Source organism: Stigmatopora argus, chromosome 13, assembly GCF_051989625.1.
Source record: "Stigmatopora argus isolate UIUO_Sarg chromosome 13, RoL_Sarg_1.0, whole genome shotgun sequence".
In the NCBI taxonomy this organism is placed as follows: domain Eukaryota; kingdom Metazoa; phylum Chordata; class Actinopteri; order Syngnathiformes; family Syngnathidae; genus Stigmatopora; species Stigmatopora argus.
This window is the reverse complement of record NC_135399.1, coordinates 15,345,137-15,362,546: the sequence shown is the minus strand read 5'-3', so window position 1 is coordinate 15,362,546 and position 17,410 is coordinate 15,345,137. Positions and strand designations below refer to the sequence as shown.

General features: G+C 43.6%; 1 protein-coding gene across 2 annotated transcripts in view; it reads left to right on the top strand.

Annotated features, from left to right (window-relative positions):
• The window catches only part of LOC144086784 (Krueppel-like factor 7), a 33,718-nt gene extending 17,311 nt beyond the window's left edge, over window positions 1-16,407 (top strand). For both annotated transcript variants that reach the window (XM_077616887.1, XM_077616886.1), the window contains 3 exons: window positions 11,092-11,662; window positions 14,058-14,181; window positions 15,532-16,407. In XM_077616887.1, coding sequence (XP_077473013.1) covers window positions 11,092-11,662; window positions 14,058-14,181; window positions 15,532-15,583 — 747 coding nt within the window. In that variant the 3' untranslated portion in view covers window positions 15,584-16,407. The remainder of the gene's footprint in view (window positions 1-11,091; window positions 11,663-14,057; window positions 14,182-15,531) is intronic.
• Window positions 16,408-17,410: the final 1,003 nt, after the last annotated feature.

Sequence of the window (17,410 nt, the reverse complement as noted above, 5' to 3'; positions counted from 1 at the left end):
TCGTAAATCACATTGATGCTCAATCACGTGCTCACTGAAAGCTATTAATGAGCTCGTGGTATGTTAATTGGTGTGTGTGATGGTTCCACACTGATGGACATTGAATGGGCACAGCTGTGACCAGCGTGTGCGCGTGTGTGTTTGTGTGTGTGTGTGTGCGCGCGTGCGTGTGTGGCCCACATGTCCATTACGCCTAAAGTAGTGAATGAAGGTCCGTCCCATCCATTAAGTCTACATTTACTCGACAGCAGTAAAAACTGTCATTTTTCAACATTTTTTTTCACCCCCGCGTAAAAGGCAGCGACGCGGAACGTGGGACAAAGTGCTTCCCTGGAATACTCTATTCTGCCTTCAGAGGTAGCCTCTGTGTTTTTTTAGGAATAGAAAATAAGATGCGGACGTTTTGTTGATTTTTTTTCTTCCGTTAAATTGGCTATTTTGCCATTTTTTTGTGAAAGGTGGCGAATTTTTGCATTTTCCTGGCTTAAGAAGTCGTTAACTTTGGTCACGCTGGTCCGTAGTTTTTTTCCGTACAAGTGGAGTTTGTGTTTTTAGCAACGATTAGCATTGTAGTAGGAATAGTGTTGCTGGACCGCGTGGCGGGATGACAATTTTTGTTTCGTAATGGTTCTCTTTGGGACATTGTTTTCACGTGGTGTGAAGTAATGTCATTGCATTATGAATAAATAGGAGGAAAATAGTTGATTTGTAGTATATGTAGTAATCCATTTTTACCAGGATGGCTGGCATGGAGCGAGCCAATGAGTTAAGGGCAGAAAAAGCTTCCTGGCATTTATGAAGAGGACTACAAAAGACAAATGTGGGCATGATGCACTGATTACGTCTTTCAAATGGGCTGCAACGATGTGAGCTTCTTTGCAGGCTACATCTCTTAAAAGTGATCGTATGCCAAAGTTGTGCAAATTGAAAGCTGCTCACTTTAAGAGGAACTCCATTTTTATCACCGTCAACGGCAGCCAGTGCGTTGAGATTCAAACTAAATCTGATATTGATTTGATAATTTCAGTTTTTGGGTGTTATTTATATATACTGTGTAAGCGCTTCATATATACAAGTCATGCGGTATTTACCATTCAATTACTCGGACTTTCCGTTTAGCAGGAAATGTGTTATGGAACATAAACTATGCTGGGAGAAAGTTTGGACTGTAAAAATGACATCACTTTGTGGCAAAATGTTTACACAAATCGTCTTTAGAAATTCATATTCATTCAAATAGAAAATCCTGAAACGACACTTTTCCAACATTCATTTCATCTCCATCTAGTGTTCAAGATGAGAAGTGCAGCCAAATTTAAGACCACTTAAGCTTCTTGTGTGGGCCACATTCAGCCATATTTTCCTTATTTCCATTAGCCATAGTTTGGACACTCCTGGTCCCAAACTCTTATAAAAAAAAAAAAAAAAAAGGTCCAACATTTGTGCTTTACAGAGGCTCTTTAAAAAGAAATACGGCCTCTTAAAAGTGTCGAGCAACGTCAAGTTCCCTCAAAATACTTTCTGGGCCAACACAAACACACTCGTCGTCATGTTTGGTCGCTTGTGTCTTTTTCTTTGTCCTTTCTCATCAAGCGCTTTTGCTCAACCACTATAAACCCGCCTCTACACACTCACACACTCACACACTCACACACTCACACACTCACACACTCACACACTCACACACACACACTCACACACTCACACACTCACACACACACACACGTAAAAAACAGTGCGAGCTGTCTGTTAGCCTTGTTGCGCCTGACAGCAGCAGCTCCTCCTCTCCGTATAATTGCCGCGTCCGTGCGGATTGGGAATGATGGGATGGCCTTTTGGGATTTGTGTGAGTGCGCGGCAAGAAACGCAGACTTTCCAGGCTCGCCAAATACTCGTATCCCGCTATTTTTACCGCATTCTAAGCGGGTTTTTTTTCCCGTCCCGCCTGTTGCTCTCCGCGGTCGTTTGGCTTACTTTCATCCCGATTGACGACGGCGGATCCGGGCGAGTTTCCAGACGCTTGCGTGCCGCCGATGCGTTACGTTGAATTCCCGATGGGAATCGTGGCGGCGCGGGAGATAAGGATGGCGAGGGACGCGCACGTTGAGCGCTATCGTCTTCGCGCAAATGACTTTTGGGCGTCAGTAGTTGCATGCTTAAAGGATTCAACTCATTTTTTCCCGACGTTTCAGTAGAAATATTCACCAAATGTATGAAATGCCTTTTTCGTGGATTCTTGTGTGTGACGACCAAGTTTTGCTTGGGTTGAGGAAATAGTGTCAGGGTCTTGTTTTTAAAAAAAAGCACAATTTTAGCCAACTTTTTGGGGCAAAGACTCAAAACGTGCGAAGTAAAATGGCTGACTTCCTGTTCAGTGAGGCTTTAAATACTTTGTTTACCAAGTTTTGTGTGGATCAAATATACAGGCGTCTATCTACAGGAGGCGGAGCTTATGTCGTCGGTTTGCTCGTAGTTGTTTGTAATGGAGATAACTCCGTAACAGACGGGGATTATTAACAAACTTGTAGTGTATGTTTGGAATATGAATGGAATATTCCATTTTGGGCAGGTGAGGTCAAAGGTCACCGAGGTCCGAGATGTTGTGTTCAAGATAATTGAAGAGCGACTCAAGGGATTACCATCACGTTTGCAATAGGAAGAGATGGTGAAACTTGGAGGTCAAAGGTCATAAAAGGCATTTCGTGACAGCCGTTCCGTATTTAACTCAAATTTGACAAGACGAAGGGTGATGACATTTTGGGACGCGAGGAGAACGGATATGGCCATGCTTTGACTTTGGCTGCTCAGGCGGGTGTCCACTCTCTCCGAGCGCTTTTCTCCTTAATGTTGAAATCCCATGTTTTGACACTGGAGTCCCAAGGCCAACGCGACCATTCGGAAGCCGGCGGCAATCTCCGCCTTTGAAATAGCTCATTTCCTCCCACGCCAGAGACGGACGGCCCTTTCCTGACCCACATCCCCCGGCCACCCGAACTTCCAGTCGTCGCGGTCGCCACGGCGGCCGCTTCCGAAAATAGTCCCCGATTTCCGATCAATTAATCATGGCCGTCCTTTGTGTGCACGAATGCTGTTGCGTAAGTGACCAGCTGCTTCCCAGCCAGACAAAAAGAGGAAACCCACCAGAGAATGAAAAAAAAGAGGAAGCGATACGCCGAAGCTCAATGACTAGACCGTCCGTATTCGTCCTCTTTTGACAAAACAAATAAAAAATAAAAAATCCAACTTCCTTCTCAAGTCGAAAATGTGACATCCTGCCGCAAAGTGCAGATCATCAGATTTGACAAAAAGTGACGAAAATGCCAGCTAATCTTAATTTGATGGCTTGGTACTGCACGGCGAGGTTGCAAACACACACACACACACACATACACATACACACACACACACCTGAGCCAGCCATAACTCAGCAAGCGAATGAGGCGCTCAGCCTCCGGTGCGGGAGATTAAATAAGAGACTATTACCCCGACAAACTAGTCGGGTGTGCGGCGCGGCGCCGTCAAAGCGGAACAAATAAGGCCCAACCACAAAGTTGCCTTGTGAAAGTCGCCCTCATCTTTACACATGGCCAGTGTGTGTGTGTGTGTGTGTGTGTGTGTGTGTAGGAACTAAAAATGAAGATAAAGGGGGAAAATGCAAGGTAGGCGTGATTTAAAAAAATAAAATGTGATGTCATTGATGGCAAGGGACGTTCGAACTGGCATAGCTAATAATAATTTAGAATGTTCAATTGGGTTTGAGTCTGATTTATTTAGTAGTAGTATTTATTAGCATGCATGTTTTGGGGGGATGTGGGAGAAAACCAGAATACCTGGAAAAAACCCACGCAAGCCCGGGGAGAATATGCAAACTTCACACAGTGAGGATCCATCGGGGATCGAACCCACGACCCAAGAACTTTTGGCAAAACTGAAATCATTGTTTGTTTTCTCTTGTGTATGTATGCCCACTTGTGTGTGTGTGTGTGTGTGTGTGTGGCGCTCATTGATCCGCTCCAAGTCAGCATTTAGGTTGAAATTGATCTCAACGACACAACATCAAAGACCCTCAGGACACTCATTTGGCGCCGTCGCTTTGTTTTAGATCCTGGCTGCCGTATTCAATCGGAGAACGCAGCGTGCCAACATTCCGCTCCGCTGGTTCATGCATGAACGGTGTGTGTGTGTGTGCATGTGTGTGCGCGTGTGCGTGTGTGTGTGTGTGTGTGTGCATATGTGTGTGTGTGGAATGAACCCATGTCAAAGAGGTGGAGGGTGACCTTGGCAATAAGAGCGCAGACGTTTGTCTCACAGCACTAAGACTAACATGGGGAGGGCAAGTTGGACAGCAGGAAGTGGCCAATGAAAGGATACTATGTAGAGTGGATACACAAGTCCACACAGATGATGGGCCAATGATTCTCTTCCGTGCCATTGACGGTGATGGAAGTCCAATCCATTTGAACCTTTATTCATTCGCCCCTCCCAGTACTACTATTTTCCCATAACTCTTCTTTCATTCATTTTCCCAACTGCTTATCCTCACCAGGGTCGTGGGGAAGGCTGGGGCCTATCCCCAGCTAACTATGGGCACTGGCCAGCCAATCCATAAATGGAAAAAATAACTTAAGTATAATTAAAAATGAGCAAATCTGGTGTATATGATAATTTGAATATTATATTATATGATAAGTGATTCATTATTGCAACCTAAGCAATTTTTGTTGTCCAAAATGATGACGCAATCAGATCGTGTGTACAAAAAGATGTCATTTTCCACTTTGTTTTCAGTGAGTAAATTGGGACACTTCCAAGATGACCTCATTTTTGTGTGTGTATGTTTTTTTTTTACTCCAAGAGGCAAACATCGCCGCGATGCCAGTCGGAGGCCACCATTTTCGTGTGTGTGTGTATAAGTGTGTGTGTGCGCATAGTACATGTGAATTATTTAGGGGTGAACTGCAGGACAAAGCAAAATGGAAATGTGGAGGGTGTTTCTCTTTTCACCCCGGGACGGCTTGCTAATGCACACACGCGTGCACGCGTCAGTCATGTGACCAACAGCTTTGCTTTCTAGTAAAGTGGGTGCACCCCCCACCCCCCCAAAAAACTCTGGAGGTCAGACTGTGGTGACATGATGATGGTGATGGTGATGGGGATGAAGGTCCCCGGAGGCAAGCAGGTGTGCGTTTTGTGCACACTGGCGTGATTGGTCGCAATCATCCTGAGTTGGAAGTGCTTTTATGCATCGTGACGTGTCTTTTTATTTGATGAGGACTGAGGAATGAATGAACAGTGTATATTTTTGGGGGAAGGGGGGTCGGGAAATGGCCGCCATTGACGGGGACGGACGTCACGTTTGTTGTAAACGGGGGGTTGTCGTGGAATGACGGCAAATCGATCGGACGTCCATCACCGTCAATGGCAGCCATTGAGTTCGAGCATGGTAGCATTTTTTTGGGGGGGGGGGTTCAATATTGCTAAGTGAATTTGTTGATTTTATGGACTAATTATGAGTTTAAATTAATATATAAAGTCATAACATTGTAATTTTTGAAGTGTAGCTCAATGTAATCAACTCGTTTACATTTCATTTCAAAATGTAATTGATAAATATGTGTACATAGGTGTGTGTAAAACAAATGATATTCATAGTTTTGATGGTAGTTAAAAAAAAAAGTAAACTGGATCGGATAAACAAGCCTAAAAAATGTTTCTAGACGTCTCATCTTTCTAATTTGACACGTTACTTCACAGATTTATAGTATTAATGTATAGTGTTACTTTTACGCCAGAACCGAGAGGTGTCCCTAATCTAATGACCGTCCGACATAACTTACACGGCAGGTTCACGAGGGGCGTTATGAACGCGTCCCTAATAAAATGGCTGCCAATTGCCTGTGAGGGCACTATCACTTTAACGTTAAAACCATCCGTCCAGACAAAGACACACACACTCACACTCACACACATACACGCGTTCAGTGATCATAAATACATTCATAAGCAGTGAAGTCATCACACACACACACACACACACACACAACCCCCCCTTGGAAACCTTTGTTTCACACACACCAAGTCACGCATGCTCACACTTTACAATGACCTCATCGCTCAAATCATCCTGCCCCAGCACACACACACACACACACACAAATACACACACACACACAAATACACACACACACAGATGCAAGACAAAGGGTTAATGCATTCCATTGAGCAGCTGAGTCCCCTTCAGATTCACTTGGTTGACTTAGTTGTTTTTGAACAGTCAATGGCCCATCAAAGAGCAGCTTCTTCTCTTTGATAAAGCTTAAATCCTCATTGACAACAAAGATGTCCAACTCATTTCAGCTAGGAGGACCGAATGTCTTCATGCTGGTCTTTCCGTGCCATCGATGGGACGTCTCCCAGTCAAAATGAATTGGACGTCCATTGCCGTCAATGGCTGCTAACGCAGTAAAAACAGTTCATTTCAGATGTATTTGAGGAAAATAATACTTTTACATTTGCGCGTCTGAAGTGAAAGTGGCTGGGGAATTTTGAAGGAATTTTGAAGGGAGACCCAAAACGCCCGAGTGAAGGTGACTGACTGAAGCTAGTCTGGACGCATTAACAAGCGCACTTTTAAATCACGCCGTTGATGCGCTACTTTCACGCTCAATTAGCAATACACACAGAGTGCGTTTGTGTGCGTTTGTGTGTGTTTGTGTGCGCTTGACATTGAGTCAAGTCCGTTTTTTTATAGGATGTTGTGTTATTAACATATCTAAACCGTTTTAAAATAAATCATATTTGTATTGTGAATGAATGAACTGCCAGGTCTCCCAGTTAGAATGGATTGGACATTGTTGTTAATGGTAGATGATGTTCATAGGTGAGATTTTGTGCTGGGAAAAATAGTTTATTTATATATATAAATTGTTTTATTTATTTTTTTAGTCGACTTGTATGTAAGAAATGATATTTACAAACTATGCTCATTTGTGTTGAAGTAACAATCTATCAGTTTTTAAAATATTTGTCCTACAATCCGATTTGCCTGTGTGTGTTTGTGTGTGTGTTGAAATGCGCCTTCGTTTTATTGTCCGACCTTGAGGGCCGAAACGATGAAGACGTGTTGGATTTAAACTTGTTTTATTGTCGGCGCCGTCGTTTGTCTTCTCTCTTGACTTCGTCCCGCTTTTATGGCTTTGACTTTCTTTCTTGAAAATTGAAAACTTCTCCCCACTAACATTTCTTTGGGATATTTTTCCCCTAAATATGCCGCCTTGATGGCCTGCCTCGTCTTAAAGACATTCTCTTGGACTCAGCCATTGACTGGGATGGACGTCCAATCCATTTCGACTCGGATGCTAGGCTAGCTGGTTAGCATGGCACTCCAAAAACCAACGCTGCCACGTCACGCATTTCTTACCCATGAGTCCAATGAGCATCTTTTATACGACAAATCCTCTAAACAGTAAATCGAGTCATTAGCGTTGTATTTCTTTGCCTGCGAAAATTGCTGTTTGTTTTTGTTCCGCTGCATAAAATGGAGGATTTGACTTCAATGGGATACAAAGAGCTCTTGGCATTTTGCGGGTTTGTGCGGGTGCGAATGCGACGCACACACGGAGGGAGACTTTAATTAAGAGAAAGCTCAGCTGACGGAGGAACAGATGATTCTACTGCTGATTCCAATCCCTCCATCTCAGCCAATTACTCAAATGGCCAGGGACATGCATACATACACACACACACACACACACACACACACACACACACACACACACACATGTGCACACGCACACACACAGTCCATTTCTATACACACACACACACACACAGAATGAGCATAAGCTGGTTTAAGCAGTATTAAATTATGCTTGAAATTAAAAGCTTGTACCTGCCTTGTCCCCTTAGTCAAGTGTGTGTGTTTTGTTGGCTGTGCGCACGTGTGATTAAGCTCTTAATTAATTTCGGGCCGCTGTGTTTATAATAAGCGCAGACAGTGATGTTTTGTTCCGAAATGTGTGCATGCTTGTGTGTGTTGGTGTGTGTTTGTGTGGTAGTCTCAAGATGTTTGCATGTCTGAGTAGTATGTGTTTGTGACTTGTCGACATTTTGTGAAATTTGGTCATGCGGCTGCAAAATGCGATTATTTTGTCATTAGGGCTTGCTTTACATTAGGGATGCCCGATGTCGTTAGGATTTTTTTTTTGCCTCAAGTTGTTATAAATCTTTTTGTTTTTATAGCAGGAAAAGTGATTCTAAAAAATAATGTAGTAACATGTAGTTTATATAAAGTCAAGTCAAAATGGCTTACTAGCTGTGCATTTCAAAACTTACGTTATTAGAATATTTTTGTGGTGCCTTGACAACTTTCCTTTCCATTTTTTTTGGCTGCTTCCTAAATGTCCCAAAAAAACTGTTTATATATATATTTTTAGATTTTCTTTAAAATAGGTGACTCATTTTCCCATTTCAGACCATTTTTCCCGAACCGCTTATCGTCACAAGGGTCGCCAGGGGTGCCGCAGCCCCCTGAATCGGTGGCCAGCCATTCGCAGATCACGAGGACCCAAAGGTCAACCAATCATAGCTTGGGCCCATTGAGTATGGTCAATTAGCTTAGCATGGGTGTTTTCGGGTGTGGGAGGAAACCATAGTACCCGGGGGAGAACATGCCAACTTTTAAAACATGTCTCTTCCAAAAAAACCACCCATTTAAATCATAATAGTGAATGACCTTTGATTTATTTAAGAATATATATGTCATGTTAATGATGATAGCCAAAGGCGATACGCGGACGATTCGCCGAAAGACGTTTGGCCGACGGACAGTTCGCAGAATGGACGTTTCGCCGAACGGACAGTTTCGCCGAATGGACGTTTGGCCGAACGAACGTTTCGCCGAACGAACATTTCGCCGAACGAACGTTTCGCCGAACGAACGTTTCGCCGAAATCCGAAGTGCGCGAATCCTGTTTCGGCGAAACGTCCATTCGGCGAACTGTCCGTCGGCCAAACGTCTTTCGGCGAATCGTCCGGTCACGGCCGAAGGCTAATTTCTAGTGCCTGTACACTTGGAAAAAAAATAAGTCGCATCACCATGGGCAAATTTGGTGTCCCTCGTACAAATGCGGGTGTTTGCTGACATACGCATCCGAGTGCTTTTGATCTTCACACACGCGCCTTTTGAATCTAACGAGCCATCTGAGCGTTGGCGTCCGCCGAGGAGGCGGCGGTGGCGGCGGCGGCGCCACTTCAAAAAGCCTCTTTTCCAGACGCCGTAAAGCGTTTTAATTAGGAGTCATTGGTGCACAAAAAAGGGAAAGAAAACACTCGACGGCCAAAGAGGGAAATGAACACCGACCGACGCCATCGTGCTGAGTCATCTTTCATGTCATTTCAGGCAACTTTAGAGCAGCGGAATGTTGGCGTTTTTGAGGAAAATGAGTTTTTGATGGCGAACAAAAAAGGCACTTGGATGGGAAATGGCTACTTGGTGACAAATTTTGGCGGACAATTTTTTTTTTTTGTCAACAATGACGTGCTACGAACGCCGTTCCGATAGCGAATCTCGATATTTTGAGCCGCCGCGTCTATAAATAGTTTTCCGAATGTCACGCGGGATTCGATACATTAAATATTCAGCGTATATAAATCTGATTGTCAGGGTAACGCAATACAACGTAATGTAGATAATGAAGTGTTGGCGTGTTATTCAAAGTGACCTTTCTTCTCCATATGGCGCTTGCGCGCGTGTGTCGGCGACGTCAAGCTGGCAAGCTGATGATGCTGACATTAACACGACTTCCCTTTTTGGCACATGCATACATTTATACCATCTCGTAAAGCGCCGCTCACCTGCCGATTGGCTTTTTTTTTACCCACGTTGCTGTTCTTTGTAAACGACGATATATGTTGGGTGAAAAAAAGTCCAACCCGCAGATGTCGGCTGACGCTTGGACTTTTGGAGCCAATTAAATGCCAGTATTTGATTCCTCACTTCCATATTTATTTTCACATCTACCGGTCATCACAAAATGGCAGAGACTGTCAATTTTTTTGTCTTTAACCCATTGACAACTGAAATTATATTTAATATACATTTAAAAATTAGCGTATTTTGCGGACTATAATACGTCACACCAGCAAAATAATGCATGATGAAGAGGAAAAATATATATATAAGTTTGGCTTATTGTAATTTTATCTGACTGTCCATTTTTTGTCTTTAACCCATTGATGACTGAAATTATATTTAATATACATTTAAAAAGTAGCGTATTTTGCGGACTATCGTACGTCACACCAGCAAAATAATGCATGAAGAGGAAAATATATATATATATATATATATATATATATATATATATATATATATATATATATATATATATATATATATATATATATATATATATATGTAAGTTTAGCTTATTGTAATTTTATCTGACTGTCCATTTTTTGTCTTCAACCCATTGATGACTGAAATTATATTTAATATACATTTAAAAAGTAGCGTATTTTGCGGACTATCGTACGTCACACCAGCAAAATAATGCATGATGAAGAGGAAAATATATATATATATATATATATATATATGTAAGTTTAGCTTATTGTAATTTTATCTGACTGTCCATTTTTTGTCTTTAACCCATTGATGACTGAAATTATATTTAATATACATTTAAAAAGTAGCGTATTTTGCGGACTATAGTACGTCACACCAGCAAAATAATGCACGATGAAGAGGAAACATATATGTATATGTTTGGCTAGGCGATTTTAAAAAAAAAATTCAGAAACCAAGAGCAAACATGCGTTAAAGCAGATGTGGCGAGCGGGTGGCTCTCGAGCCGCATGCGGCTCCTGGCCAAAATGAATGCAGCAATTATCATATTTTCTTTATACTGTGGTTCTTTGCCTACACTCAATTTCATCAGGGCCCATTTAAAAACAAATGATTAATTCAATGTTAAGAATAATTGGTAGATTGTAATCTTGGCAAATGTCTCGCCATCGTCTCAAGAATCAACGCCCAGGAGACGCAATGACGCGGCGTTAACGTATCGTCGTCCTCTTTTTGTCCATCAGACCTGTTTAGAATTGGAGCGCTATCTCCAAACGGAGCCCAGGAGACTGTCGGAACTGTTGGACGAGGACCTGGACCGGCTCCTGGCGCCGGCCCTGGCGCACGAGGGCGACAGCGACGAGGAACTGACGGACCCCCTCCTCCCGGGCTTCCCGGCGGCGCCGCCCGTCCCGCTCCCAAAAGTCCACGCCAAACTGCTCCAGACTCTGACGGAAAGCAAAGAGCGAGTCCTGGTGGCGGGCGTGAGCGCCGCCCAGCTGAGCGCCGCCGTCACCTCGCTGACGCCGCCCTCGTCCCCCGAGTTGGGGCGCCACCTGGGGAAACAGGTGGGGGGCGCCCTCACGCTCAAACTGGTGGCCAAGAAGGTGGGCCTGGGGGCGGCCAAGTTGGTGGCGGCACGGGCGCTGACGTCGCCGGGCCCCCCGGGGCCGCTCGCGCCGGGCGACGGCGAGCCCGGCTCGGCGGGGGATTCGGCGGAGAACAAGAAGAGAATACACAGGTGTCAGTTCAACGGCTGTCGCAAGGTTTACACCAAGAGTTCGCATCTCAAGGCGCACCAGAGGACTCACACAGGTAAGACCGCATTCAACATTTTGCACTTTCTACCATATTTCCGTAGTTCTGATATAATATTTACGTATTCTTTCAACGCGCGGTAAACCCCTTTGACCGATTCTCACCGTTCGAACTTTGAAATTCAAGCGACGCGTGCTCTCCTTCGTTTATTGTCGCGGCAAAAAAAGACTCCATTTGTTTGCAATGACGAAAAAGATAACATTTTTAAATTTAAAAAATATTTGGTGTTCAATTTTTATCCAATTTCCAGAATTTACGTGCAATTTTGGCGGCCATCTTACGTGGGTCAAGGGGGGGTTGGAAACGATAACTAAAAAAAGTACATATTGCACCACATTGGCACGTTTACCCTTATTATTTCCTGGTAGCAAAAAACAATCTGTAGCAATACTATCAGTATCGGGGTAACACGACCGCTAATTCCGGTCTTTGATACAGTACTGAAACAGGCTTTTTTAATGTTGATCGAGTGGATCATTAAATGTCATTTACAACAGCACTTTGAAAAGCTAGTGAAATTAAAAAAAAAATTATGATTCTAAAAATATGTATTAAAAAAAAGACTAAAGCCTTGTGGTACACCAAAATATCATGAAAACACTACAAGACATTTATACACTGTTTACTATTCAAGTGTCATGTCTTGAGATGACTTTGGATCTTAGACACATGACAACAAGGCGTATTCGTGCGGGTGTGTGTTGCGTGGACGCAGGTGTCAGACAGGCGCTGCTTTTACACCCGCGTTCTGTAATTGCCCCACTCAAGCCAGCCCCTTTTTTAAGTGCACACACATACACACACACACACACACACACCCGCGGAGGGGCAAGTCCAGACCTGGCACCACGGCAACCATGACGCCAGCCAACTATGGCAAGGCCAGGCCAGAATGTGTTGCCGGGAAGTCACCTAGCAACTGAGCTAGCATGCGTGTGACAGGGGTGGGAGGGGGTAACGGGGGAGGGGGGGGTTTCGGGGGGAGAATGCTGGAGTAAAAGAGAGAGAGGGAGAGAGAGAACGACACCAACAAGCTAGCAGCCAATTAGGGAAGAGAGTGATACAGTTGCCTAGCAACCTCAGTCAAGCAAGGGGAGGAGGGGGGGGGGGCGCCGAGGGGGATGGGCTGCTTTTTTTGTGTAGGCGTGCGCACACACACGAGCACACCCCTTCATATTTATTTTATAAATAAGTGTTTTGGCTATTTGTGTTTGTCAGTTAGCATGTTAGCACTTTTGGTGGGATTGCTGGTTCAAATTCAGCTCCCACATGTCAAAAAGAGGCAAAAATGGCGTCCATCAGAACAGCTGTCCATCCGTCGCGATCGTGTGTATTCATTCATACAACCAGTTTTTTCACCATGACGGGTTTTCGGCAAAACCGCTGTTCATTCATCCGTGTGGTTTGTTTGTTTAGTCGTTCAAGCGTCCATCTATCATGCATCTGGGTGTCCATCTTTGTATATCATTCATGCGTTCACCCATGCAACATCCATCCACCCATTCATTCAACCGACCTCATATCCATCCAATGCGCGTAGTAAATTACTCATCTATCCTCTAATTTATCAAATAATATATCTAACCATGCATATATTCATCCATATTTGGCCATTCATGCATATATTTATTTATGTATATATATGAAAAAGTTCCTGGGTCAAACCGTGGCCATTCCGAAACTTTTTTTTCCTTCCAAATCCCACTTTAATTCCATTTACAAGCATTAAAAAAAGAGCTAAATTCATGTGAAAATTGATTTCTTCTCACCATAAATCCCCCAAAAGGAGCATTGAATTAAATGGCAAATAAAAGCGCTAATGAAGCCACTCCGCTCGTAATGGGAGGAGAAGCCGCCGCCTACCCGCATTAAAACGACACGCGCATTGGCGTAGCATGACGGTGGATTAGCGGCGGGTTAATCTGGCCAACGAGACGGTGCGGCCGAGGTCACGTGATGTCACAACGTTAACGCTAAACGCCACGACGTGAACATGAAGACTCTCATTGACCGAGAAACTATTCTTCATTTTGTTCATTTAAAAATGGATGTCAGTGTGTTAATTATCATAAACTAGTTATAGTGGGAACGGCCTCTCATATTTTGACCTGGCATCACACCCACACAAAATTGCAAGGATAACAATGTCTCTTTTTCTTCATTTACATGTCAGATAAAACCACCTCAAGCTGTGTGTGTATGTGTGTGTGTATGTGTGTGTATGTGTGTGTGTGTGTGTATGTGTGTGTGTGTGTGTGTGCGATTTGTAATGGGTGCCGTGCGCCAGTAAAGGCTTAATTTCCTGCTCATTTATGACTGTTTATTGTGTTAAAGCGGTGGGGTGTGGGACATAGTAGTGACCCCCTATTGTGCGTGTGTGTGTGTGTATTAGGTGAGAAGCCATACAAGTGCTCGTGGGAAGGCTGCGAGTGGCGCTTCGCCCGCAGCGACGAGTTGACGCGGCACTACCGCAAACACACGGGCGCAAAGCCGTTCAAGTGCAACCACTGCGACAGGTAATAACACGCAAAAAGCGCACGCTTGCACGCACGCACCCACGCAAACAACAAAGCTGATTCCGATTGGCTGCTCATCTCAGGTGAAGCCGCAAAAAACGAGTTGAGTTTTGACACGTCCAGTGACACATTAATATGCCATAACATTGGCAGACGCGTATCAATAAGTCATATTGTCAGACTTTTACTTCAGTCTTAGCACTGCAAATTTTCATCTTTCACTTGAAATCTCATTATAGTCAATGACAATCAAGGCATTAAGTTCAATTTAATTGATACTTGCACTAAAACACCACAGCTAACTCATGTGCTGCTAACCACTTTAGTCACTTTTTTTTTTTAACCTCACTTCATTTTTATTGTTTATTAATCTATTTATTTATATGTGCTCTTTACGGTGAAGCTTTAAATCTCATTTTACTATTATAATGACAATAAAGGCATCCAATTCAATCCAATTCAATATATAGACTAAACTAACTATAACTACTCCCTGTCAAAATGGATTGGACGTCTATTGCTGTCAATTGATGTTTTCAACATCAATTTGCTTCTTTTACTAACTAACACAACACAGACATTGTAACTTAAAATGACAGCAAACGAGTTCATATTAAATCTTCTCTTATTTTATTTACCCGCACTTTTTTTAAACAAAGAGGTTACCACTAGATAGTGTTTTTATACATAAGTGTAACTTGTATTCATTAAAAAATGTACCCACTAAATATACACACAAATACACTAACTTACACTGAAACATACACTACATTTACAGATGCACACAGTTACATAAAGTTTTCCACCAACATTTCTACAAAAATTTACACTTGCACACAATTACACAATTTTCCACCCACATTTACTCACATTTTACCCCAAAAATATACACATAGACCTACTTAACCACTTACAAAAAACAAATATACAGGTACAGATGCACACATAGACTTTCACACACACATCTACAGTATTCCGTTTGATCAAGAAGCCCCTCCCCCTTGTGAGGTGAGGAAGAAGACACAAAGAAAAGTGAAGATGATGAGGATTTGAATGAGAGGGGCTCCCAAAGTAACCAGCTGGACCCCCAAAACTGCCACACGCTAACTAACCACATGGCCATCTGTCCAAATGGACGCGCTTAAGTCATGTGTGTGTGTTTTTGTGCGTGTGTGCGCGTGTGTTCATTTTGCTGCTTTCACTGAGTTTGCACAAAACGACACCAAGCCAATCATGTGATTGACAGACAGAGAAACGGACGCATGGGTCACCAAATCCAACCAAAATTAGACGTCCATGGCCGTCAAAGGCAGCTGGAGACTTAATGGTTGTGTGTGTGTGTGTACACAGGTGTTTCTCCAGGTCAGACCACCTGGCGCTGCACATGAAGCGTCACGTCTGATGCGCGCCAAGGCGCTCGAACCCGCACCCAGACGGTCGCCAACCAGCGGGTGGCGCCCACGCGAAGAAGAGGAGTAGTTAGATTGTTGCTTGTCGTTCACTTCCACACCCGTTTGCCGTTTTTTACGTCTTTCAACGCCGGTTTTAGCTTCGGGGCTTTTTCTAGGGAAAAGTCGTCACTTACTCGTTTTTCTACAGTTCAACTTTTCATGCCATTTAGTGGCATTAACTCACCGGAACGCTGCCAGCGCAATCTGACATCCCAGAGACTCGCCGCTAGCTCGCCGCTAGCTCGTGGCTAGCTCGTCGCTAGCACGCCGCTAGCTCGAGGCTAGCTCGAGGCTAGCTCGAAGACTCTCCTCGACGGCGGCGCCCCGGCGCGGACGCCGCCGGGAAAAATAATGCGCAGCGACACTTTGATTTTTGATTTTTTTTTTCTACTGGGAAAACCACGACGTTTTTTTCCCCGAATGACACTTTGAGGAAATCGTTTGAACTCAGCAGAATGTGAGAAGACCAGCCAATGGCGGACAGAAAAAAACAGGAAGTACTTTTCAAAAGCTTCCTATTTGTGGCCCACGATGTGCGAGGTCGCGAGAGATGACGCTAAGCAAGTTGTTGCTAAGTTAGCGGCTAAGCTAAGTGCTAAATTAGCTATCAGAAAATGCCAACTTGACTCCTACCTTAGCCACTAATGCTAACTTAGTCGCTACCTTGTTAGCCGATGACTGCACTGACTTTTTTCTAATATTCTGTGCTTTTTTGTATGGCTAAGGAAAATGAACAAAAAAAATGGAGTAACCCCACAAAAAAAAAAAACACCCACACCCATGTTCAAATGTCTCTTCACACTTTTCACTCTTAGCATCGTTTTGTTTTTCTGGCAGTCTTATCCTGGTTTCCATGGCAACTTTCTGTGGAGCCGCTTGACATGCTTTTCTCTTTGGAAATGTTCATCACAGACACGAAAAACACGGACGCTGGAAAAAAAAAATCACCCGCCCTCCCTCGCGCCGTTGACGCCGTTAACACCTCGAGGGGGGTCCACGGTGCAGATCCACGATCAATACCAAAAAAAAAAAACATCCATTCGCCATGTTTGCGCCTATTCAGCCTGTCGCCATTTTTGTTTCAATCAAAAAAGAAAAAGAAAATCTCCAATCCATTCTTAAAAATTTATTGCAAAACAGCGTAAATCTGCCGTATTGCTATGTTAGCCTCCAACGGGCTAATCTGAGCTACGCTAACACGAGTGCGTGTCGTGAGATGTACAATCAAAAAGTGCTACTAGCGTCTCATTATGAAAAATTTATTAAGGCATTGGATTTTTTTTCCTTAAAAATCCTGCTGGCTGCCGATTAGCATAAGCGCTATTAGCATTCTCCACCGTGTAGTGAGTGGCTTTTTTGGATCCGCTGGGAAGGTATAAGCGAGAAAAACAACAAAAAAACAACAAGAATTTAGAAATATTGCGACATTCTGTTCATGGTGAGCTAACAAAAAACGAATTAGTCCAGCGTGTGCTAAAAACGGCCTTCCGGTGTAATATAATGTGGCTTTTTAGCCAAGTTAGCCGCTCGGGCTGTAGCTTTAGTTAAGTCATGTTAGCACAACGCTAGTAGCTTAGCATTGGCGGGGGTCTTCTTGGGTTAGTTTTAGCTTAGGCTTAGCATCGTTGACTCTGAATGATTCCAAAGAGAGACTCACCAGCCAATCACGAGGGAGGCGGGGCTATCTCAACAGTCGCTCGTTAGCTTTTGTAAATAGCGTGACTTCCTTTACCACTTTTGCGCTTTGGTTCTCGCCAACGTTGCACTACGCGATCTCA